Source organism: Poecilia reticulata, linkage group LG6, assembly GCF_000633615.1.
Source record: "Poecilia reticulata strain Guanapo linkage group LG6, Guppy_female_1.0+MT, whole genome shotgun sequence".
NCBI lineage: Eukaryota > Metazoa > Chordata > Actinopteri > Cyprinodontiformes > Poeciliidae > Poecilia > Poecilia reticulata.
In genome coordinates, this window is record NC_024336.1 from 26652689 (window position 1) to 26678365 (window position 25677).

At 37.7% G+C, this 25677-nt stretch overlaps 1 protein-coding gene across 3 annotated transcripts in view; it reads left to right on the top strand.

The window, feature by feature from the left end:
• The window catches only part of ano3 (anoctamin 3), a 41077-nt gene that overhangs the window by 6600 nt on the left and 8800 nt on the right, over positions 1-25677 (top strand). Inside the window, exons 2-13 of one of the 3 annotated variants that reach the window (XM_008412040.2) lie at positions 7545-7751; positions 12521-12651; positions 12765-12920; positions 13010-13110; positions 13187-13231; positions 18039-18173; positions 19313-19419; positions 20417-20472; positions 20629-20750; positions 23180-23314; positions 23409-23505; positions 24830-24890. In XM_008412040.2, coding sequence (XP_008410262.1) covers positions 7545-7751; positions 12521-12651; positions 12765-12920; positions 13010-13110; positions 13187-13231; positions 18039-18173; positions 19313-19419; positions 20417-20472; positions 20629-20750; positions 23180-23314; positions 23409-23505; positions 24830-24890 — 1353 coding nt within the window. The remainder of the gene's footprint in view (positions 1-7544; positions 7752-12520; positions 12652-12764; positions 12921-13009; positions 13111-13186; positions 13232-18038; positions 18174-19312; positions 19420-20416; positions 20473-20628; positions 20751-23179; positions 23315-23408; positions 23506-24829; positions 24891-25677) is intronic. The other 2 variants (XM_008412041.2, XM_008412042.2) reach the window with 2 other exon arrangements.

Here is a 25677-nt window from a genome sequence, read left to right on the forward strand (position 1 = left end):
ATATATATACACTGCTCAAAAAAATAAAGGGAACACTTTAACATTTAAGTGAACATTGAAGTGTTCCCTTTATTTTTTTGAGCAGTGTATATATATATATGGAAAAAAATTACGAGACGACTTAAAATGACCAGTTTCTCTGATTTTACATTTTATAACTGTGTGTTTGAGTAAAATGAACATTGCTCTTTTATTCTATGAACTACTGACAACATATCTCCTAAATCCCCAGCAAAAATTTTGTATTTATTCACAGAAAATGAGAAATGGTCAAAATAACGAAAAAGATGCAGTTATATCAGAGCTCAAATAAATCAAAGAAAAGTTTATATTCATTTAGAAACAACAATACTAATGTTTTAACTCAGAAATCAATATTTGATTTGGATATAACCCTGAGGTTTTCAATGGGGTTCGGTGCAGTGGGCTCTTCATTTTTTCCGGAGCTGCATGTGTCTTGTAGCGTCCAGCATCATAAGAGTCAAACGTTCATTTGTTCGTTGTTTCAGTGTAGCTGCATTTCTCCATCACGGGCGAAGGAGAGCTATAACCGTCCCAGCTGTCGCAGACGGGAAGCCAGGGAACAATCTGGACACGTCGACATCCATCACTGGACTCTTTTCACTTAATGCAACACATGAAATATAGCCTCACAAGTTCTGCATCTCTCCGTTCAGGTCACATCGTAGAGTTGGAGGCCGTGAAGACAATAAACTTGTGGAAAAAATGGGTCAGCTGTAAACAAAATATCTCCTGATAGATCTGTGCAAAAGCTGTCGCTTCTAAGAAATCAGAAGCTAAATTTTTAGTATAAAGTGTCCAGATTTCTTTAAAAAGGGAGAAACTTGGATAAATTGAGCTAAATGACATTTAATTGGGGTTTCTGAAATATCTTTGAACTGAAAAGTGTAAAATTTGCTTTTACCTTTTTTCAGGTCTTGATAAGTTTGGAATAAAGACGAACATATCTGGAAGCTGATACTTTGCTTTTATGTTGGGTTTCTAACAAGATAGGAGCAAATAAAGAAATTAGAATCACACTGGAACTGGATCTTTTAGTATCTGCTCCTTTTGGGAGGGACAGTTTCTTATTTTACTTCTTATAAACAAGAAGCCATTCAAATCTTTAGATTAGGACAGAAATAGATATATTTTTAAAAACAAAGTGCATATGGTGATGGCTTTTTGGATTAAAACTGTCTCTTGAAGTCCTGCAAGCTGAACAAAGATGAATAATTAAAGTTTTGGGTGAGAAAACATACAAGGCATGATGGGAAACAACCCAGTGACCTGAATTCGTTGTGTGCGACTTCTACTTCTTTGCTTAAGTTCTTACACTGATTGAGATTGTTGAATTGTTTTAGGATTGTTTTTCCGATTCTGGCAGTATTTTAAAAGCTTTTGAATAAAATTAAAGTTTTCTGTATATTAAATAAATGTGTGTTCTTCCACCAGGTTGGTAGTAGGCACCAGGCAGATATGAACAAAGGAATCATCAGGGATACACCAAAAGCGTCCGATTGAAGCAAAAATGAAGCCGAATAAACAGACTCTGTTGCTATTTTTACATTTGTCATGACAGCTAAATCAAGCCAGGAGATTCACATATGCTAGTGAAAGTATGAGAAATACAACATAATTTACAAAGCATGTAAGAAACAACAGAATCTGTTTTATCTTATTATCGCAGGAGAATAACTGGGAAATCAATCACAACCTTCCCTGAAGCTCATCCAGCTGCTCGTATCAGGAAGTTTCATGAACTCCAGTCAAACTATTGCTGCTGCAACATTATTTCATAACAATGATATGTAGATGTATCAAAAAACAAACTTTTACTTTGGTCTATTTATAAAGACATGCAGCACATTTTGTATAGCATCCCAACATAATGTGTATGAGTTGCGTATGACATGCTGGTATTTTGTAAAGTGCTTTTATGTTGTCTTTCCTGACAGCAAAGTTACTTTTGCTGTGACAATTCTGGCTCATTCTATTTTGTTATTAAATATATATTAACTATCTAAAATTTTCCATCTCTATGCACAGCTAGTAAGTTTCCCTGAGTGGTAAAATAAATATTAGCAGAATAATTTAAGCATTTGACATGCTGAGGTGACCAGATAACCCCTTTTAGAATTTAAAATCTGTCTAAACAACATCTACATTGTCATATATGCATACACTAAAATTTGGATTATAAATAATAGAGTGCTTTTGTTAGATTTACAAATTGAGTTTTGGACATTTATAAACTTAGACATTGTTTTATTCTCAATGCTGTAGATGTGACAGATTTCACTGATGGAAATATTTGCTCTGTTCCTCTTGTGGGTCAGAGAAATCCCATGAACCCTGCAGACATACAACGCATTTAAAATTTGTCTTGAGTTAATGTAAGGAACGTTATGAATTTTTTTTTGCCCTCATGTCCCACACTTTTGACAGTCACTGAATCTCATACAAAGTCCTGCTTGTAGATGTAGGCCACGCTCAGACAGACGATTACTATTCCCTGCATAAACCTGTTTTAGTTACAGCACTGACAGATTAAATACAGAACTAATTAACCCTTTAATGCACTGTTCTCAGAGTGTTGCTGCTCTGGTAGAAGAGTTCAGGAGCCCACATGAAGAAACGAGGCTATGGAGACAGAGCTCTGATTGTCAGATGGCTATTATCATATAACAGCCACCGATCCTGTGAGCTGTAACAAGACCAACACCGTCCTGTTTCCACTGGGACCAACAAACGGCACCACAGTCCTGTTAGCTCGCTCAGTCCTCATGTGCCATCGCAGACATGTCGAGCTTTGCCTACGTCTGCTGGGATTATCTGAACCGTTAGAGGTGTGTGTTTTATGACACGTATGTAGCTCCCACTTAAGAGCACAGAGGAGGTAAACTAGACTTCCAGAAACAAATCTTTTAGAAAGTAATCCACAGAGAGCTTCAGCAGAGTTTGCTGCTCTCTGTTGTTTACTGCTTTGTGAGACAGTGAAACAGTTTTCTGTTGACACGGAGAGTCGCAAACACGACCCTGAAGTCTTCACTTTCTGTGATGTCACTGCTTATGCTCAGTAATTAGTTTGTTGCTTTTTTTAAGTTGCTACTTAAGAGGCCACTGCTCAGTATTGACTCGAAAATATTGGACCTAATTAAATTTCCTGAAGTGATGCAGCTGAATGTACTTAACGCCCAAATGTTTGTAATGCAGCCAGTACTGAGGACGTCCTTCGATTAGCTGCTTTTCTGAGCTACTTAATTATCTATTTAAACTTCTGTTCTCGAACATACACAACAAACTCAACTATATCTCATAAATCTTTAAAAAAAAAAAATGGTGAAAACATAGTTAACTGCACCTGCCATACTTTATGCTGCGTATCAGTGTTTTGACATGATCTCTTGTTGCCTGACCCATTTTCTATGTGCTCTTTGTTACTTTATATTCTTCAAAACGCTAATCCTCACAGTTCCGGTAATTGCATTACAGTACTGCATAGTTGTAGCAGTTCTGCTGCAGCTGCCAGATGAAAGTTGCGTTTACTGCAGTGGCGATTTTTTTGGTTCGCTGTGTGAATGCGCTAGAAAATAACAGCTGTCTTGTACGTCGCTATGTGAAAATAAAGTTTAGCTTCAGATTTAGTTTGAGTCAACATTTTTAGGTAACACTTCATTTGAATAAGAATGACATAAACCCTGTTATAAACATGAAGGAGTCTTCATGAATGCTTATGAATGTTGTCATCAAGTGTCACTCTGTAAATAATGACACTTTTAATGCAAAGTTTGATTTTTAATGCAAATTTTAGTACGACTTAGCATCAAGTGTCATTATTTACCGAGTGACCCTTGATGACAACAGTCATAGCCATTCATGAAGACTCCTTCATGTTTTTAACAGGTGTTATGTCATGTTTATGACAGCGTCATTCCAGTCTTATGCACACCGAGTGTTTCAATTGTGGCTCATTACAGAAAACTTATGAATATTATAAATGTAGAAAGTTAGAGTTTTCACTTTGATGATCTACATTTTAAAGAAAACATTTGTATTTGGTTTGACTTCTAAAAATTTGTGGTTTAGGTGGTTTAGTCCTTTCGTACTTGCCAAAAAACGTTACAGAAATAACTGCTCGGGTTGAATGATGCTAACTTGCTAGTTTCGCTGCTAACTCATATGATCTTATTGGCTTAGAGTAATCCTTACTGGTGGAATATTTCATTATGTTTCTATAAAGTAGCAAACCGGCTCAACTCTCACTAAGTAGGGCTCAGAAATCAGCTCTCTCCAGAACGTCCTCTCTTTGTCTCTTACTCAGCTCACCATGCTGATGATGGAGGCTAAGATACTTCTTGAACTGGGCTAATTCTTGCATTACATAGCATGTTTCCAGAAAAACTGGCATGATCTAATGGGAGCCAAAGATAATCAGTTATTATTTCTTTACTCCTGCTGTTTCTGTTACGCTAAATGAGATTTTTGAATTTAATTTACTCATCAGAATTTTTAATTTATACAAGTGGATTGTAGCTCTAGCTTACATTAACGGTCCACCTCATTTCTTTTGACTTTCTCAATGTGAGCTATTTCTCACAGTTTTCATTAGTTTAATGTCTATGGGGTCGCTCAGGAAATACATGGCCGCCGGGGCTTCAGGCTCATCTTTAACCAGCTCCTTTCTCCTCCAGCAGTTTGGGGAAACCCCATGTAGACGACCGTCATGAAAATGAGTTATTGCGCAGCTAGCGGCGCCGGCGCCTCGGGGTATTAGAAGTAAATTATAAATGCATGTTTCAGTGGTCTGTCTCTAAAAAGCTGCGGAGGGAATTGGGATGAAAATAAGTCACGTTCCCTTTAGAAAGGGGAGGGAGGCTTCATGCTATGAATATATATTCTGAACTTCAGCAGCTGCAGCTTTACTTGAAGGTCAAGATCAATGAAACGGAAGATGCTTATCGTAGTAATTAGGCTCTGGATTGTTCCAATATCTACTAGACCCAATATCATTCTGTTGCTCTCTCACTGCTAACAACCTTTAATATGACCTTAAATTGCATTAATAAAACAAGGACCATGTAATTCAATAGGTTAAATATAAATGCATCTTATCTGATCTGCAGGACAACTGTATGTGAAGGCATGATGAGTTGAAAGACCAAATAAATGAGGCCATACTTTCTACTTTTCTCAGTAGCAAAGATGTCCTGTCAAATAATACCTTCTATGTCAAAAGCTAAACAAAAGCAGACAGGAGAGAAGCAGATTTAGGTAGAGTGTAATTTGAATAAACCAACATGGTGCAGAACTCAAAAACAGAACCCAAACCTTCTAGATTATGACTTAAAAGGCAAAGTCAGCATTCAGTTTAATGTATCTGATGCTACGTACATCATGTTTCAATGCCATGAATTAGTAAGTATGTGTAGTGATGCATCTTTATGTTGCTTATCTGAAGGATACGGCTTGATGGAGCGGATGTGCTGATGGTGTTAATGCATTGTTCCATGAAGAACGGACATTAATGCCACTGAGCTCATAAAACGGGTGGGCTGCTTGGTGTCCGAAGGGGTTTCACACTTTTCTTTTTCACTCACTTTCTTATATTTATTTAGTTTTTACTGATCTGTTTATGCTTGTTTGGAAAACATGATAAGATGCAATTGTTATATTGGCAAAATAAAATAAAACTGAGTTTTTTATGGATTTATTCTAGCAGTTTCAGCAAGACCGAACAGAGAAACTGATTACTGCGGTGAGGCAGCGCGGTGTGTGGAGTTCTTACTTCAGTGGTTTTAATTCATTGCCAAAATGTGCACTCCTAAACACATTATCATAGCTGCAAAGTGAATACATAAACATTAATGGATGGTATGTTTCATCAAGTTGCTGAATTTGCGCTTGCATTTGCGCATTGGCAGCAGCTGTTTGATTCAAGGAACAATCTAGTTATAAAGTTTTACTTTTTCATAAAACTGTTTGGTTGATATTAAACACTCAAACACTCAGCTTCATCACTCAGCTGAGTGGATTAGAGGCTGAAGAGATTTCAAGTGTTTTTCAAACGTTTTTCTGACGGCACATGTGTTCAGAATAATTCTGATGATTCATCTGATTGGCTTTCAATTAGTCAGTGTAGCTTTTTTTGTTTTTTACTATTTTATTGACCTTTGCTACTTCACTGCAGGTGTAGTTTTTGGAATACCGAGTAGATTTTTATCCAGTTATAAACACACTCATAAATCAGAAGACAAAGAGGTGGAGACTTGAGAGAGAAAAATAACTATATTAAGACAAAAAATAAACCACTGTTGCAAAAATAATCGGGACATGTTTCAGTTAAGTAAAGAATAAAAACGGATAAAAACATAAATACAGGAATTTATGTTACATTTCATAACATAGTTAAAAACAACAAAACACAGAGAAAATAATATTTCCTCCTGCATGTTGAAACAGTTTGCAGTCCGCTGCACTGAACCCCATTGAAAACCTCCTGCTTGCTCCACCAAATATTGATTTCTGAGTTAAAACATTAGTTTTGCCGTTTCGAAATGAATCTGAACTTATTTTCTTTGCATTATTTGAGGTCTGAAAGCTCTGCATCTTTTTTGTTATTTTGACCATTTCTCATTTTCTGCAAATAAATACAAAATATTTGCTTGGAATTGCGGAGACATGTTGTCAGTAGTTCATAGAATAAAAGAACAATGTTGATTCTACTCAGACATATACCAATAAAAAGTAAAATCAGAGAAACCAATCATTTGGAGTGCTTTCTTAATCTTAATTTTTTCCAGAGCTGTATATTGGTAGAGAACCAAAGACTGAAAAGTGAAGGGAAGGTAGAATCACTTTGTTACTTATTACTTGTGAAAAGACTTCAAAACCTTCTACCTGGAAAATTACTTAAAGAATAATAATAATAGCAGAACATGTGGCTGAAAGTGGATTAGGACATTTACACATTTTAAAAACAGTTTTAACAACTTTTATTCCCTCTTATATGTTAAACAAAGTTGACATTTTCTTTCACTTCATCTCTTCTTGATGCAAAGATTCCTCTATTACAGCCTACAGTTAAGCGAATCTGGTTGGTGGTCTCTGTTTGTACCATCACTGTGGTTATATAATCCCTGAAGTGTTTGACCAAACATGTCCTACTTATTAGAGCATCCAGTTAGAAAATCTGGAGCATGGTGTCTAACACTTAGAGCTTGGTATCTAAGTCATGGCCATTGAGAGCATTTTATTACTATTTAATTGATATGTTCCTTTTAATATCTATGTTTATGTTTTGGTTTTTAACACATTGTTTTGCTATAAAGTCACAGAGAAGCATCAGTTCTGTATCAGATTTGCTGGATTTTTTTTCCTTTAGTGTATATATTACAGATGTGGTTTATCTGCAAAATGAAAGAGGACATTTATTTTGTCCTCTTTCTTTCTTTGCTCAAATCGAAGGACTGAGAAACAACAAGCACAGATGCAAAGACAGACTTATTTTAACTTTCTTTCTGCATCTCTCCCCCCCTCCTCAGGCATGCACACCAGCATCAGCGAGATCCTGAAGGAGAAGAGCCTGAAGCCGTCTCGCCGCAGCCTGCCCTGCCTGGCTCAGAGTCAGACGCATCCCATCAACCTCAACCACTTCCTGTCTGTGCCTCTGAGCCCAGAGCCCAAACCAGACCTCGACGATCTGAGTCAGAGCATCAGCACGTCCTGCAGCCTTCTGCCACCACAGACAGGCAGGTCTAAAGTTTGGGTAGAGATGCGGCTTGCATTGACTGCGCTTCGCATTAAAGTTGACCAACGTTGTCGTTTCCAGTGATGAGTCAGAATTACTTATGTCTGAACTTTAACTCGACTGGTTTTGTTGTTTGAATCCCTCCTGTCATGCAAGGCCTGCTGTAAATATTCTATTTTATGGTCTGTAAATGCTAAAGAACATCTGTTGCACCTTGTTTTACACACTGATAAATTCAAACACAGCCTTTTGTGCTCTCTTCTTAACTTTGTTCTTGATACTAGCACTGAACTGGAACAAAGCTGGCAGCTGCACAGATTTTCATGACTGTAGTAACATTCAAAGCGCGCACGCTGATTGTCGTAATCTTGCAGGGCATCTGTGAAACATTCTGTAAAGTCACAGCTGTCTGATGGAATAATGAAGCAAAATCCGTTCAAAAGGAAAATTCTACATTCTCACATGGATGAGGTGCATGGAGCCGCATGTATTCAAGGAGAATTATTCACTTGTCTCATTTCTTGAGGAATATTCAGAAATAAGTGAGAGTGAGAGGTCTATTTTAAGCAGGGGCACAATTTTATTTTAGTAGGATCTAAAAATACCTTCTGTGCAAATATTTGCACAGAAGGTATTCAGGAAGAATCAAGCAGTTGTCATTTCTCTTAAATTTTTGACAAGCTGTGACATTGAGGAGAGACAAGATGTCAGAGAAAAGTATCAGAATTTTTTTTTTTTTTTTACCTCAATCTGAACAGAAAATAGACAGATGGGTTTAAAAAGAAAAAAAGACAGCACCTGGCAGGACAAGGACATGATTTGACTGCAAGACCTCGCATAATATTACATCCTCTTATGTGTTATTGACATTACTGTAAGTTTAGCTGACAGTTTTATCTTAACGCTCATCAAGCTCACCAGCTGCGCATAATAGGTTTGTTATTTAATCTTAATGTGATCCATCTGCCAGTGGCTCCAATAACAGATGGATTGCATCTGCAGTTAAAGGTGTTTCATTAATCAAAAATACATCCATCTGTTAAGTTGTTGTCGCGATAAGACAACTCGATTTTTCTGTGCTCTATCTGTTTTGATAGAAACCTGAACTTATAAGAGTTTGGATCTTTTTCCTCAGGTTTTCCACTCATTGCCTCTCATTTTCCCATCACATTTGATCCAAACAGAAGCATGTGGTGCAACCGCATTAACCACCATTTTATGGACTCACTCTGAAGCTTCTCGTTTATCTCCAGACATTTTTATTATTTTGTAGCTCTCCAAAGCCTCACTTTCATTTATTCAAAGAACTGATGTCAGCTCTTGAACAGGCCTTTTCGATATTGATTTTATACTATGAAACTTCATTTTTAAAATAAGAGTTCAATCTGTTCCATCAGCTGCCAACTGCCAGCATGCTCCAAGTCAAACCAGTCAGTAAAACCTTTTGATTTAGTAATAGACTATAATTTGTGCAAAGCAACGAGAAGAGGATTTTTCTTGTGCTTGTCTTATAGTTCTTTGGACATGTTCCCTGTTCCATTCAGAACTAAGTTAAGCTAAGAAACTTTAGCACAATAGGGAGGTTATTGTTGTTTTCAGAAGTTATGCTATTGCTGAGTACAAGTCTGCTCTTTGATGAGCAGAAAGAAATTACTTTATTTAGGAGCTACAGGCAAGAAAAATTACTAAGTGAATGAGATGATATTGGTGCATGTGCTTGTAGAAATACTGGGAAAAATAATGTGATTTGTGTCGTTAATGGTCTCCATTCACTTTGATCCATCCCAAAGGTGCACAGTGTTAAATTAGAGTTGACTTTCTGGTTGCAGAAACATAAAGTGTTTTTTTGCAAGGCCAGTTAAGAACCAGATTCTAGAACCAGATCTAATTAAGCACCGAAACCAGTAGTTATGTGGATCTAAATATGTGAAGATTTAAAGGAACGACTTTGTCTCCAGTTCTATGGAAGTAAAGGATGTGAAAGTTACAGTGATCTTCTTCAGGTCACTTTTAACCTTATGCCACTTTCTGGTTTTATTTTTATTTTTTTCATATTTTAGAATAAACCAGCCTCTCAGTTCTCTATCACTACTGCTAAGTAGCAAGATAATCACGCACCGATAAATTTAGAAAATAGTTCATGCAGTCAGTTTCATTTTCACTTTCAAGAATCCAGCATGCTGACGTGAGTAAAACATCTTCTTATCAAAAGTTCAAGTAAGGTTTCAGCATGTTAGAGCCTTGCAGATGTTTTATATGTCCCTGTAACGTATGTGGGAATCAGTCTACTGATCAATCTGTAATAAGAGGATAAATGAATGTTATTTCTATGGCAGATCTGTGAATTTGTGACGCAGGTTTAGCAGTGGTTTCTTGTTAAAATGTGGCTGTTTAATGATAAACTGTTGACGAACTTGACATGAAGAGAGACATGAAGAGTGTTGGGTGTGATAGAATGTGAGGATCTTGGAGGGCTTCACACATTTTTCTTTTAAAAAAATAAAAAATTTTAACTTTAGAGAGTTGAAAAAAAAAATCCCTTTGATACCTAAAAGAGCGCAGCGTTAATCAGCTTTGCTTTGAGGAGCGGATCTGTGTCATAGCGTTTGTTACTAACTGGATGAAACAGTGTAACACTCCATGCCTTGGTTTTTACTCTGCAGGCGTAATAGATATTCCCTCACAAACTGAGATTACTGTGTCTGTGAAAGGTGGGAAACAGCAGGTTCAATTTTTTACAGGTCCAAGATCAACGCAGACATTACAAAGTGCAGGGAAGTTGAAGATAAAAAAAAAAAACGTCTTGAAGCTCACAGAGCATCATTTCTTCCCTTACCGTTTCCACAGATGGTTTAACCACAGCAGCATCGTGAGTCACAGCCAGAAGAGCTGATAGCTGCAAATATATATTTGATTAAATCAATTAGGAGGCTGTCAAACATGAAATGAAGGAGAGATCATTTGTGCTCCACTGTAATGAACTATATCTCCCATGTTAAAGCCATTATGTCTTGTTTGAGCCTGACAGATTGTGCATTCAGTTTTACTTTTGAAAAATTCCTCTAAATTGCACTAATCAGAAATGCTTCCCCATGTTTTGCAGTTGTAGAGATTGACTTTTTTATTTGAGGGATCTTGGACAATTATTTAGTGTGGCTGCAGCTCCTGTTGGTCTTTTTTTTGGCAATGTTCACTTTAAATTTTTAATTTTTTGTGATCATGAGAGTAGAAGAGATGAAAGGAAACTTTTATGCGTTTTTTCACAAGTTGACAACCTTCTGGGATCCTAATGAAATATGCATGATGTTCTGAGATCTAAACACTGCAGTAATACAGTACAACTGCTGCATTTCTAAAACTGTCTTCACAGATCTTTTTTCTTCCAGCTGAATTTAGGTACAGCAAGTCACTCAAATTAACCACTCCCATTTTTTTTCTGCAGTGCTTGGACATTGTGAGATTTTAAACACACATTTTGCATTTAAATAACCTTTAATGCAGCTGTGGGTGTTTGTCTGTTTCCACTTTTCAGAGTACAACTAATTAGCTTAAATAAATGTACTTTTTAATAAAGATACCTGATGTACCTTTTATTCTATCATGTTTAATTTAAGATAGTTTTTGCTTGATGTGTATTTATTGAGCATGTATTCACTCTTGTTGATCATTTTTGACATTATTTTGTTATGGACTCAAACTTCAACACATATTATGGATATTTAATGTGACAGGCCAACACAAGCCTGCTTATGTGGAAGAGAAATATTAACTACCGTATTTTTCGGACTATATGCCGCTACTTTTTTTCCCCCACGCTTTGAACCATGCAGCTTACAGCCCGGTGTGGCTTTTCTGTGTATTTTTCTTCAACCGCCAGGGGGCGCTTTAGCAGGAAGTGAATCATTGGAAGTCAAAATTGGAAATCAAAGAAGAAAGTGTTGGTTTTCGTTGAGAACAAGCACATGCTAGCAGCAGGTACGACAAGAAATTTCTTCAAACTCATATGATGCAACTTTTAAGTTGAAGGCTATCGATCTGGCAGTACAGGAGGGAAATAGAGCCGCTGCACGTAAGTTCGGTGTGAACGAAACCATGGTTCGGCTTTGGAGACAGAGAACTGCGTCCTTAATAAATCCAGCAGATTTATTAGGACGCATGGAAATCCGAGATACCAGCGCCTTATAGCCCGGTGCTGCTTATACATGTACGTTTCCGGTATTTATTTTTATTAATTTTTATTAATTTTTTAATTTTAATTTTATTTTATTCTTTTTAAAAAAAACCTGTAGCTGCGGCTTATAGTATGGTGCGCTCTATAGTCCGGAAAATACGGTACTTTCCAAATAAATATATTAAATGTTTGGCATGCATCAGCATTCAGACATTTTTACTCTTTCATTAGAGAAAAGGCTTGTAAGAGACTGCTATATGGGCAATTGTGATTGTAATGTAACTGGATGCAAATGAACCACAGTCTTTGAGTTTTTTCGTCAGTAGTGACTTCAGTGACCAAAATGTAAAGTGTTATATACAGGGTAAGACTGTTTTACAGAACAGTTCTCCTTGAAGATCCAGAAAGGAAGAAAAGGAGATCAACAGTTTAATTTGGATCAAGAAAACAATGTTTTCTTTCACACAGACCTAATTCCAGTGTTTGTTGAGAGATTAACCAAAGCGGTAAACAAATGCTTATAGCAGAAAGGATTATTTTAGTGTGTTCGCTCTGGTTCAATAAGAGTCTCTGATTGAGTTTGTTGTGTCTTTGTGCAGCAGAGGATGTCAAAGACAGCTACATTGAGGAGACCGAAGTGAGCACATGTGAAACAAGAGCAAACCCGACATTTCTTCTGCAAAAGCCAGTCAGCCGGGCTAAATTAGGGACCCGTGCCGACTCTCTTCAGGTACCACATTTACTGCACGTCTAAATCCATTGATGTAAAATCTGCAGCTCCTTCCTCCGTTCCTCCACAAGTTTTAATGGCAAAGAGATTTATGTGATGCATTGCTTCTACAGGGAAAAAAACAGTCAGACGCATCTGGACTGCTGTTTCGAGATGGAAAAAAGAGAATCGATTACATCTTGGTTTACAAGAAGTCCAGCCCGCAGGTGGAGAAAAGATGCACGTTTGAGAAGAATTTACGAGCCGAGGGCCTGATGCTGGAGAAAGAGGTAAACATTTCTGGTTTGGTCTTCTTGTACTTTAATTTTTTAACTTCTAAGTTGTCAAACTTTGATGTTCTTTTCTTAATTTTTCAAAGCCCTCTTTGACAAACAACGACATCATGTTTGTGAAGGTCCACGCTACCTGGGATACCCTCTGCAAATATGCAGAGCAGATGAACATCCGCATGCCTTTCAGGTACATGGAAATAATCTCTGCAGACTTTCAGGTTTTAAAGCAGCTGGTAACTTTCTGTTGTGTTTTTTTATTTCAGAAAAAAATGCTACTTCACTGACTGGAGGAGCAAAACCCTTGGCAGGTGAGGAAATTTTACATATTTGGGATTTTTTGGTGGGGATTTAAAGGTTTCTTAAAGAAATTGTTGAAAAATCTGGAAAAGTCTGAATAAGTGTTGAGAAATGAAAACTGATTATGGACTAAAGTTTTGAGTTTCCAAACGTTATCTCATTTCACTACTGAAAAGATTAAACTCTGAGTTATGGGGAAATTTTATTCTGGTTTGGCACTAGGCCTGTCGCGATAAACGATAAATCAATTAATTGCACGATAAATTAAACCTCTCGACCTCATTTTAATTATCGTCTTTATCGTCTCTTCCTGCCTTTTATTCTTTCTGTTGATGACACTGAATGAAAAAAGGCTCAGCTCCGGTGCTCTCCACTGACCCTCCCGTCCTCATTTCCTTAGTCTAATGTCCAGCGCACATTACACAAGTTGTCGGCCCATTTTCAAACCCTGAGACACATTAGCCGACAGAAATCCCAGGTATAACGGTTCGATCGGGTTCGTCGTGCCGTGTGGTGTCCAGCCACATGGGCACAAAATAATGGCTGCAAGTCCAGTTAACTAATTTTAAAATCAGGCATTAATCAATGCTTTACTAGAATCTACCTGTGATGCATGTGGCTAGAGTCAGCGTAAAGTCCTGACTGAATGAAAATCATTATAACCTATTTATGTTACGTTAACTTAGAACAGAACAGAACTTAGAACAGCTGAAAACTTACCGGGTTTATCAACTGCAGTAGCAATTTGGCTCCAACTCCTCCCCTTGTCATTTCTATATTCTTTGCACGAAATGTTGAATAAATATTAATGTTGTTTCCATATATCATCTCCATTGTCGCTGGACTTCATGTTGCGCCGTGTCAGCTGTTTGGGATTCCCCTCCGTAATTTCCCCTCAGAAAGCACGAAGGAGAATTCGCGCTTTCTGATTGGCTACCGGTCACATTCAGCGTTAAGCTCCCAGTCGGGGAAAACCCCTGATTTAGATCGGAGTGGCCAGACGATCTACCGTAACACACCACACACTGCAGGATGATCGGTTACGAAATCACCAGCGACAATCTTAGATCGGGCACTCTTTTGGATGAATGCAGTATTTATTTCCACTTTGGCTTTATGTTGTTTAGTTTTTATTCAAGTACGTTTTTTGTTAATTGGAGACTGAGAATCCATTTTATTTGTGTTTTTTGTTGTTTTGTTTATTTTATAAGTTACAGTGTTATGTGTTCTTTTGAAAATAAAGTGTATCTATCTATGGCAGGAAATAACATGCATTATTAGTCATTTCCATTAAATCAGTGTCAAAAAGTCTTGAAACAATATTATCGTTTATCGCAATAATTTTTTAGACAATCGTCCAGCAAAATTTGTTATCGTGACAGGTCTATTTGGCACAATAAAACTCTAAAACGTTCAATTTAAACTGGATGCAAGGTTTTTGAATTGGGATTTGTTTAGCTTTTAAATTATGGAAACCTGTAATTTAAATAATTAAAATCAGCTTATATTTTTTCATATTAAAGATTTTACTAGCGATTAAAAAAAACAACTAAGCAGTCCTTTAAAATATTGACTAATGAGACGCCTGTTACAACCTTGTGTTGTTTCACGGCTTTTGAAATGACAGAGATACAAATGTGAATCCTCAACTGTTATTTCATCCTAATATGGATAATGTGATAGGAATCTTGAAATGGAAACATCCTAAATAAGATTCAGAGGTTCACAAAAGCTCTTTGTGTCCTAATGAACTCACTCAGCCCAGCTTTTACAAACCATTTCTGTGCCGATAGTGTCATTTTGCAATATTCATCATCTTTGGTGAACAGAATATCAGCTTCCATTTCCCTCACAGATGACGAGAAACACTGGAGATTATTTAAAAAAAGATATTTGAAAGAAATCCAACAAATCAGCAGGTGTGTTTTAATTTTGTCATTGTTTTCAAACGACATGCACCCTTGAGTTGACAAAGCAAACCTGCATGAAGCGCATAAATCTCCACGGTAACGGTTGAATAGAGTGGCTCACCTACTTTTGGCTGCGCCTTTCAATAACATACTTTCCAGTGAATATAAATGGAGCCACAGAAGCTCATTTGCATACTATTTTTAGATAGATGCACTTAGCTTTGATGTGATATTCGAACTCGGAGTAGAAATTTAAATTTCCATTGTTTCTTCTCACTGAGATGCAAATAATAAAAGAAAATAGTCTAAGTACCAGACTGAATGTTTTGCATATCCAACAATGAAAACAAACAAAATAAACAGAAGATTCTGCTCTGTAATATTATTGTGCGGAAATTGTTTCCCCTAATTATGTTGTTAATGAGCACATCAACAAAGCGAATGGGAGGCAGTGTAAGCAAACGACTCTTTCATAAAGAAGCATTTCTGCAATTTAAATTATTGCAAATAATGTTTTAATGTTGCTTAAACTGTCTAAATTATCAGCATAATGCAATATGTCTCCTTATAACGCCTTCAAAGAACAAAGTATTTGTTGTTTTGGTTTCTTTCTGAAGAAAAACATAGTTTCATTACATTAGATTAATCTAATACCCGGGATTTGAGGAAAACTTGGCTGCAGTTTGCGGAGCGGGATGAGATTTATCATCAAATACAGAATCTGGCCAACTGTGATTAAATTAGGTTCTGATTTGGTTACCTGCTGGCGCTGAGCAGAGTGAAATGTCAGCTATGATTGGATGTTACTGGAATCAGAACTGCCGTTGTTTCATCTGCGCCGTCTTTGGCAGTTCATCACTCCAGCAGTCTTCTGCCAGTTCATTGAGTTAATCAGTTTTGTTTGATTCTTCCACCTGCCTGTGGTTTGTTGTCACAAACAAATCACTGAGTCTGTTATTTATGTAATTACAGTTTATTTAAATCTTATTTTGTAAAATAAATTTTAAACTACGAATGAAATTCATTTTTCCTAAGGAACAAAGTTGTTAAAATGCAGAAAGCACCGGAAAGACCAAAAAGAAAAATAAGGACAGTAAGGAAATTACCTTTGTTCATCTGTAGGTTCTTCACAATTCATAAAGCTGAAAGTACATTTATTTCAGTAACTTAATTCACTAGGTGAAACACATTGTTGATGTTTTTAAACCGTTATATCTGTTAATTAGCATAATTTTCTGTTCACAGCTAACAAAAGAAGCAACATTTAAGATTTGAATATTGCATCAGACCAATAAAAAGTCTGAAATATTGTTATTTTTATTCCCATAGAGTAGCTTTAGCATTCATTAAAGGATAAAGATGCAGTAAATTTCACCCAGAAATGGTTTCTGAATCAATTTTCTGTCTCTGTGATCAAACATTTGTTCACTGAACGACAGGTACAGTTATTTATGGTTCCCTCAGCGCGAGTCCTCCTGACACTGGAGTTTAAATCAAGTTAAGGGTTTTCTTCAGCCACAGTGTTATAAATTTACCTCTGGGAGTTTTTCTTTGCCTTTTGTTTTTGCTCTTTGCACAGAACTTTCTACAGCTGGAACACAAATTATTTATTTGTTCTCGCATTTATGGTCCTCAGGAGATGAGTGTTAAGAAGGGTAGTGATTCATCAATATGGCATAGTAGCAGCTAAAACATGATGAAAGGTAGTGCAGATAATTAAAACCTTTGCACACAATTTTGTAGGAGAACAAGAAGAAAAACGAGAGATTGCTTTTGGATTTTGCTTACCAATAAAATCTGAAAAGTGCGGATTCAAACTGTGGAGGAGTTTGAATCTGCACTTTGAGCCACAGTTCAGTTATGGAACAATTCCCCAGCCTGAAAATCTCACAGATCACCAATCAATCCATGATTTTAAAATGGAGAAAGTCACCAAGAGCACAGCCTTAAACTGGAAGGCTCGATGAGGAGAGCAGGAACCATGAAGGAGGTTTATGGGAACGCTGGAGGGGCGGCTGCTGATCTGACGGAGCTGGTGGTTATTTGCTCTAAAGATGTGACCGTTCTGAAAGAGCGGAAAGAAAAAAAGATATTAGAAAGTACAGTTTGTGTTGTGCCACAAGGTCAGTAGGAAATACAGCAAATGTTTGGAAGAAGGTGATCTGGTCAGGTGAGATGAAAATTAAACACAATTTATGATGGAAAAAAACATCATTGTGGATTTTTTTCTATTATTAATAACCAGAAGGATAAAACAAATGCAATCAAAGTTGAACAGCTGGAAGAGTTTTGAGCAACAGTAGAGTAAACCGGTCTATTCTTAGTTAGGTTTGCTTAAGTATAGCAGTTAAGAGTTAAATTTTCCTAAATTTCACTTTTTCTCTTAGGAAATACAATATGTGGAAGTTTTGCCAGTTTGTTCTGCTTATCCACCTGCATTTGGCCAAGGTTTGCATCCTTCTTAATTGAACTAACTAGGTAAAAGTCAGCTCCTCTTATAAAAGCAGGCCAACCCTGCTCAACTAAAAGTGAAATATAATAGTAAAAACACCCCACCAGTTTTAGCTGCTACTATATAAACACACAAAAGCCACGATGTTGAACAGTGACAAACTATGTACATAAATAAGATCATGGGTTTGTGATGCTGAAAAGAAAAACTGCAGTTAATCCTCCAAACCTTGTTCAGCCCATCTTACGCGTTTCCCGTAGAAAGGTGTAAATGGTAAATAAATAAACAGCAGCCTGGATGACGCCACACATGTGCTTTAAAACGTGTTTTCTGGTGGGGCGGGGCTACCAAGGTTGTGCAGCAAACAAGGTTAGCTGCCATCATCTCATAGTGAAGTAAACAATCTGCTTGATAATCTGCCCCATTAATCCTGTTTTCGTCGGTGCGCCTGTGCAGCAGGTTTCATCTGAGGTGTCAGCAGATAAAAAGCTGGCTTCCCAAAAATCCCATGAAGCTGGACAAAGAGGCGCTGCCCGACCTGGAGGAGACGGACTGCTACACGGCGCCCTTCAGCAGAGCGCGCATGCACCAGTAAGAGCGCTCCTGATTAAAAACTCACAAGCATGGTCACCACGGATACGACAGTGTTGGGTTTTTCGCTATGGTTTAGTTTTATTTTGTTAATTCAGTTTATTTTAATTAGTTATTAGAGAGTGTTTTGTGGTTTTAATTGGTCAAATATTGTTTGGTTTGTATTAATTGTAGTTGTAGTTTTTTTCACACTTTGGTTCATTTTTAAGTGCAGAATTCAAAAAGGTCAAAGGATTGTGTTGTAATTATATATACTACTCAACAGAAGATACCATTTTTTAAAGAAACACATCTGACTCTGACATTTTATTCCAACTTTTTGCTGTCTCCATTTTGCATTCAGCCGTAGTGAACGGAGGATTATGGAGTGCTGCAATTTGCCCACAGCTTTTGTCAACTGCTTGTGTGGGGAAAAATAATAATTTCACATAATTTCAAAAGGCTAAAAAGTAGAAACACAAAAACAAAGGATATCATATCTGTACTTTCAGTAGCTCCTCTTTATAGACACACCATATAGTTCCCGTTAGCTATAGTTTCCCCCCACTAATCATTGTTTTTATTTATCCCAACGAAAATGTTCTCTCAATGTCAGTTTTTGTTATTTCATAGTTTTAGTTAACTATAATAACCTTGGTGATCACAGCGGCACATAATAGCAGAGTATTAGCGATATAAAACATTCCCATCAGATCCTCTACTGCTTCTTTCTGGATTTTGAAAGCTGGAGATAAAAATCTGTGCTTGTATTTTTTTCAGAAGTGTCACAGAAATCAGAGTAAAACTAGTTCACCATAAATAAAACATCAAAAACAGCAGCAGTTGTACATTAAATTATTTCTTCCTGATTTGTTCAGTATTTGAAGCTGAAAGCTTCTGTCTGAAGAAAGCCATCATGGCATCATCTAATCTCATTTCTCAGGAAAAGCATTTCCAACTTTCCATTCTTCCCATGTCTGCTTGTGTGTATTGCTGAGTGGAATATTGATGCGATAACGAGCACAAACTTGGCAACATGAATTGTGTCTAAACGAACTGTGTCCCGTCGTTATTGACTCCTCTCACATTACGGGCTTTGATGGGACGATGCCCCGCTGCATGATGGGAAACTAAAGGAGCGTGATGTTGTTTCTTCTCAGTTTCACTATCAACAACAGAGAGACGTTCTTCTCAAATTCAACCAGGAGCAGAATAGTCCATCACGTCCTGCAGCGCACCAAGTATGAAGACGGAAAATCAAAGATGGGTAAAAAGATACTCCACTCTCATTTGCTTCCACACATACTAAACAATAATCCCAACTTTATGTGCAACCATCTACATGCATATAAAACATACCAAACTTTAGATTTTAAAATGTACAAGATCTTTCTTTGAATTTGACTTTAGGATTATTTGTAGAGTAATCCTACTTTTTTACTTTCATATTACAACCACAATCGCTGATGTATTTCTGAGGAATGTATGAAACCAACACAAAATATTACATAGTTATAAAGTGGTTTTTAAAATTTTATAAGAATAAAAATCTGGATTTGTATTCAGTCCCCGAAATGAACTAGTAGAACTACCTTTAGCTGCATACGATTACCATCTGAATCTGAAACGTTTTCCCCCTCTTTTTTTTACTTGCTCTGCTAAATTGGGGTTTTGTGATCATGGGGTTTGAATGTATTTCTGCAAGCTGTTGGCATCATACAGCCTTATCACAAATCTGTACCCAGTTTTGTTTCCGAATTGTTTCTTGACTCCCACTTGTCTGGCTTCTGCCAACATGATTTGCTGATTAAATTTTGGCCTCGGAGCGCTGGAACGGATTTAGAGTTAATATTTTAAATCGAGTGATGACTTTATTCCCCCCCAAAAACATGATATCAGCTTGGCTTAAAGAGTGGAAAATCCTTTTTATCTTTCCTCCTATGGTTCTCGCTATCAGCTTTTCATGTGTGAAAGAACAGCAACAAAAATAAAAATAACTGCACTCTAGTCCTGAGTTGGGATTTTTTTTTTTTACTGAGTACAGAAACTGCAGGCAACCACTGCAGTAAACTTAGACATATAAAGAGAACACATCACTTAAACTAGCTCTAATTTAGAAAGACTGTGGTAAATTGTTGTTTTTGTGAAAACATTTGCTTTCAATTACCCTAAAACTGGTCTGTTTGTATCAATGACTGCTGCTGAATTTTTAATGTGCTGTTATTCTGGGTGTGCTTGAGATCATTTGCTTTACTTTACTGCAGGCATCAACCGCTTACTGGGCAACAACACATACGAGGCGGCGTTTCCTCCACATGAGGTGGGCTGATTCTAATTTGAAATGAAACTGTTATGCATTCAAGAATCAGGAGAGTAACTGAAGGCTGTTCACATAAAGAAATGAACATATAAAAGCCAAGCAGGAGATAAAAGCTAATGATTATTACCTGTGAAATGGCCTTTTTGGTCTCCTCAGGGCGGCTACAAGAGCGGACATCCAATTAAGACGCACGGCGCCCAGAACCAAAGGCATCTTCTGTACGAGCGCTGGGCCCGCTGGGGGATCTGGTACAAATACCAGCCTCTGGACCTCATCAGGTAATTAGCTTTGAAGCACAGCACCAGGAGATATTTTTGGATTTATGCCCTTTTTTTGTTTTGCTTTGGGTTTTTTTTCTTTTTGGGTTTCTTTGAGCTTCGTGTGAACAAGCAGAGTTGTTTAAACGCAACACAAAGTAATCCAAGCAATTTATTTTGCTGAAGACGTAATATCACAGCTGGCCTCTGTTCTGTGTTGTTACGTAACGTCAAATTTCTGAACTTTTAAGATATTAGATTGTAACAGCTCAGGCTTCTGCTTTGTTTGACTTTTATTTTACCCCCTGAAACTAACAATTTAAGATTTGTTAGAAAAATGGAAAAGAGGCAGAGTAAACCCTGGACAGGTCACCAGTCCATCACAGCTTTAATTTTCTAATTAAAAACAAAGTGTGTCTTTCAAGGGATCCAAGATTAGTTGAATGTGTTGGCCTAAATATGTAAAAATTTTCCTATTAACTAAAAAAAAATGCTGTTTGTGATACGCTAAAAATCATAATTATTTCAAAAAATTTACATCTTTTGTTATATTTTTCCATAGAGTAAACACAGGAAGGCTAACTTTACCTGAGTAGTTGTTTATCATATTGCGTTTAAGTGCTGTAATTTTAGATAATGCAGCATTGTGTCACTGTTGGCCAAAATAAAAAAAAACAGTGAGGTGAATCCGGATGCTTCCCACACGAAAAAAAGAGCGCAGTGGAAGAGAGCCGGAGCCGAACACAACTTCCAAAGTACTTCATCTGCGCTCTCAACATTTTTCTCCAGAAGACTTTGAGTCATTTATGCGAGCAAAACTGACAAAGGCTCTACCAGGTGATCGTTACCTTAACAACCTAAAAACAAATGCAGTACCCACAGTTTTTATCCACAAAATGCCTAAACCCCGCCTATTGTAGGAATTTGTGCTTAATTCCTTTCTTCTCATATCCTAAAACATGAGCAATCAAAAATTTGATAACCAGTCACAATTAACACTGTCATGTTTTCTCTTTGCTCTAACAGTGAATGGCCCCCAAGATTTATTCAGCACCTTTTCATTACCGTATTTTCTGCGCTATATGGCGCACCGGATTATAAGGTGCGCCTTCAATGAATGGCCTATTTTAAAACTTTTTTCATTTATAAGGCGCACCGCATTATAAGGCGCATAGAATAGACGCTACAGTAGAGGCTGGAGTTACGTTATGCATCCACTAGATGGAGCTGCACTAAACGGAATGTCAACAAAACAGCCCGACTCCGGTCGGCGAGGAGAGCCTTTCGCGACTGGGCCGGGGCGTGGATGGTCACCCTTCTCCGTTTGCGCACAGCATGTTCGTGGAGAACCTGGTGCTAAATGACCTGCAGACGACCTGATTATCAGGTCGGTAGGTAGATACGTCAGTCAAACTTTATTAACAAACCAGCGTTCTGACAACTATCCCAGCATGCACCACGCGTTTCTTCTTCTACAGGCGAAAATCAAGTTGGCGGCTGCTTACCGTAGTTGCTAGACCTGTTGTGGCTCAATATTGGTCCATATATAAGGCGCACCGGATTATGAGGAAATTGAAGGTTTTTAGGTGCCTTATAGTGCGGAAAATACGGTAAATTCACTCCGTGTTTTCTTCTAATCCTGCTGTCCTAATTGCTGACAACATATTCTGTTTCAACTTGTCTGTCAGCAGAAATTGTTTTGAAAATGTGTTAGACTTGTTAAATATTAACTTTGACATTTTTGTGCTGATGATGCAGGAACGTTTTCACTCCTGTATCCCAAAACTGTAGCAATCCCTCTCTAGTGTTTTACTGGCTAAATTTTTTTCATCGGTTATTTTTTTCTGGGTCAACTTGAAACTTTCTCAATCCATCAACCGTCAGCTTGACCTCCTTCCAACTGCAGCATTTTTTCCACAGTACTTTTCAAAACGTAAATGTGAAATTAATGAAATGTATGTAATAGCTTGTTAATTTTACATTTCAATCTGACAAGTGAGACTAATTTATTGAGTATGACTTTATAGTAGATACTGTTTATTGCTTATTTTTATTAGCACTTATTCAGGTTTACAGAGAAAATTAATATTGTTTGGATGTTTGTGTAGGACTACTGAGAGACCGACTAAAGATTTGACATCTCTTCTGACCCCCAGTGATGTGTGAGCCCTGTCCTCTAACTGCTAATTGCTCCTGAGATTATTTGTTTTATTTCTGTGAGACACGTGTCGTCCTAACTGAGACTGTGACCGCTGCGTTTTGGGGATCAGTCACGGTTATCGATTTGTTTCGCATCGCAGTGACCTTTCAGTCCGACAGCTCCTTTTATTCATTAAGCTGACCGGATGCTCCCTATAGGCTACGCTGGAAGTACGCTGCCAAGTTCAATTAAAGCTCAGCGTAGACTATTAGTAAATTTTAATCAATGTCTGCCTTTGTGTTGCTCCCAGGCGGTATTTTGGGGAGAAGATTGGCCTGTACTTTGCATGGTTGGGCTGGTATACAGGCATGTTAATCCCTGCAGCCCTCGTTGGTGTTTTTGTCTTCCTGTATGGACTCTTTACCATGGACTCAAGTCAAGTGAGGTCAGTTCACACGCTAAGCTGATCATATTCAATATGATCCAGACATGTCTGGTGATAATTGTTGGTTAACTTTCCAAACTCATTGTCCCATCAGTAAGGAGATTTGTGAAGCCAACACAACCATCATGTGTCCTATGTGTGAGGAAAGCTGCAAGCCATGGACGCTGAGTGACAGCTGCGTCTTTGCAAAGGCGAGTACATTTACTTCAGCTTCTATTGGCCCTTTGCACGTGACGTCATTCTCTCTAGAACTCCGCCCACTCCGCCATGATGGACATCAACACGGCCACTGCTCCTTTACAGCTAGTCTAGTGCCAGAAAACAGGAATTGTCTCTCCTACCATCAAAAATGTTTGCAAAATTGAAACTTTGACTGGAGAAGCATGGATTGGTCAGATAAAACTGACTGAGCTGTATATAAGTATAGAATAAAAATATTATTGTTTATACGTGCAGTGGTAGACTACATCATGGACTGGTTTCCAGTTGATCACAGGGCAAACAAGAAAAAATAACCATACACACACACACACACACTCAGACCTGAGAACAATTAAAGAGATCAATTATTCCTAGAGACACATTCAAACTCCATGGAAAAAAAAGACAAGGAAAAGAAAACATGACCTTCTTGCTGCTATGCAACGATGCAAACAACTGCTTCTACCTGAAGCCTAGAAAGAAAACAATGTGGAAAATGTTTGTGTCTCTAAACTTTGTTTCCTACTTCATTGCTTAAAAACTGCATTGTGCAAACAACCCATTGTTTATCCATCCTTCCCTAAAGTCTCCATTTTCCCAGTTTCCATTTTTAAGGCCTCACCTCTGTAAAACATCCTGCCATATATTAATAACTGTTAATAAAATCAACTAATACAGACCAAGAGCTGGAAATTTGAATGTAAAAAAACAAGAAACTCTGACCTGAAAATGTGCAGAGACCGTGACCCCTTGTAGATTAAGTATGGTTTGGGATCTGTTATGGGAGTTTTATATCTAAATCTTTATTTATTTATTTTTTATTTTTTTTACTGTCTTGTTGACAGTGACCTAATGATGGGTCACCAGTGGGTCTTCCAGCGGACAGACAAACACAGAAACATTTCCCCAGAGAATCCAGGTCTACACAGACTGTGCAAACATAAATGCTCCAACATTCCCCTCTCTGTGTCCAAACTGGTGAAATATTAAAGCAGTAGGCTAAGTGCTATCCTCTTGGCAAGGGAGGGGTTGTACAAAGCATTGATAGCAGCTCTAAGAATAACTGTACTACAAGTTATTTTGTAAAAAACAATAATTTTTATAAATGTGGGTTTTTTTCCCCACTGTGTAAAATGACTTACCGGTAATTAATCTGCTTATCTGACTCCTGATGAGCAAATAATTATTTTTAACAAAAGGTTAGCTGGGCACCAGAATGGCAAAGTGTTTGGTAAATTGCAGCTAAAACTAAAGCTGCTCAAGTTCACATTGTGTAAAAGTCACAGTTCTCTCTTGCATGGTTTGTATTTTCAGGTAACTCGTCTGTTTGACAACGGCGGCACTGTGTTCTTTGCCATCTTCATGGCTATTTGGGGTAAGTTTGTTTTTCTACAACGGCTTCTGGAATTCGCCTCTATTTGCGCAGGACTCTTGTTTCAGATTTCCTCTCAAACACATTAAGTTCTTCAGCTGGGAATTTCAGCACAGTAAACACTCTTTGGTGGGAATACAGAAGAGCTTCTCTCTGTAATGTGTTTGTACGAGGATAACTCAGAGTCATCCCTCTCTGACTGGCTGCCTGCTCTGCCCTGATGTAATTAGTTGGATAATTAGCCGTATCCTCAGAGGGAGGTTATCGTTTGCCTCTGCAGGGTTGCAAAACTGCATGGTGATACCGGTCTGCTGCAGCTGCTTTCCCACAGCTGTATCGTCTTTACAGCACAGCGTGTAAGCATCAGTGTGCAGAAACTCATCTCTCCACCAACGTTGTAAACAGTCACCTGTGCCAGAGGGAACAACCTGACATACTTAGTTCTGTTTTTGGACTAAATGGAGGAGAGGAAGGTTCCTCTCTGATTCCTACTCAAACCCTCTTTGCCATGTGGAGCAAAGTAGCAGAGCTTGGTTAAATGCACCTCATGTATCCAGCTATGTGCATTTCTGAGATCAACATGAAAAATTTGGTTAGCTTTGGGAACTGAGTGCAGGCTTCTAAAAATGGCTGCTTCTCTATCTTTATAAACAAAACTAGGTCAAGCTATATTAAACTTCAGCGTCTTTAGTCTAACAGCAAAGTTTTCCTGACAAAGGACTGAAATTCAGCAGCTTTTTAAGGCCATGGCAGGGGCGCCTCCAAGCGGTGACCCTGCGGTGCCATGGCC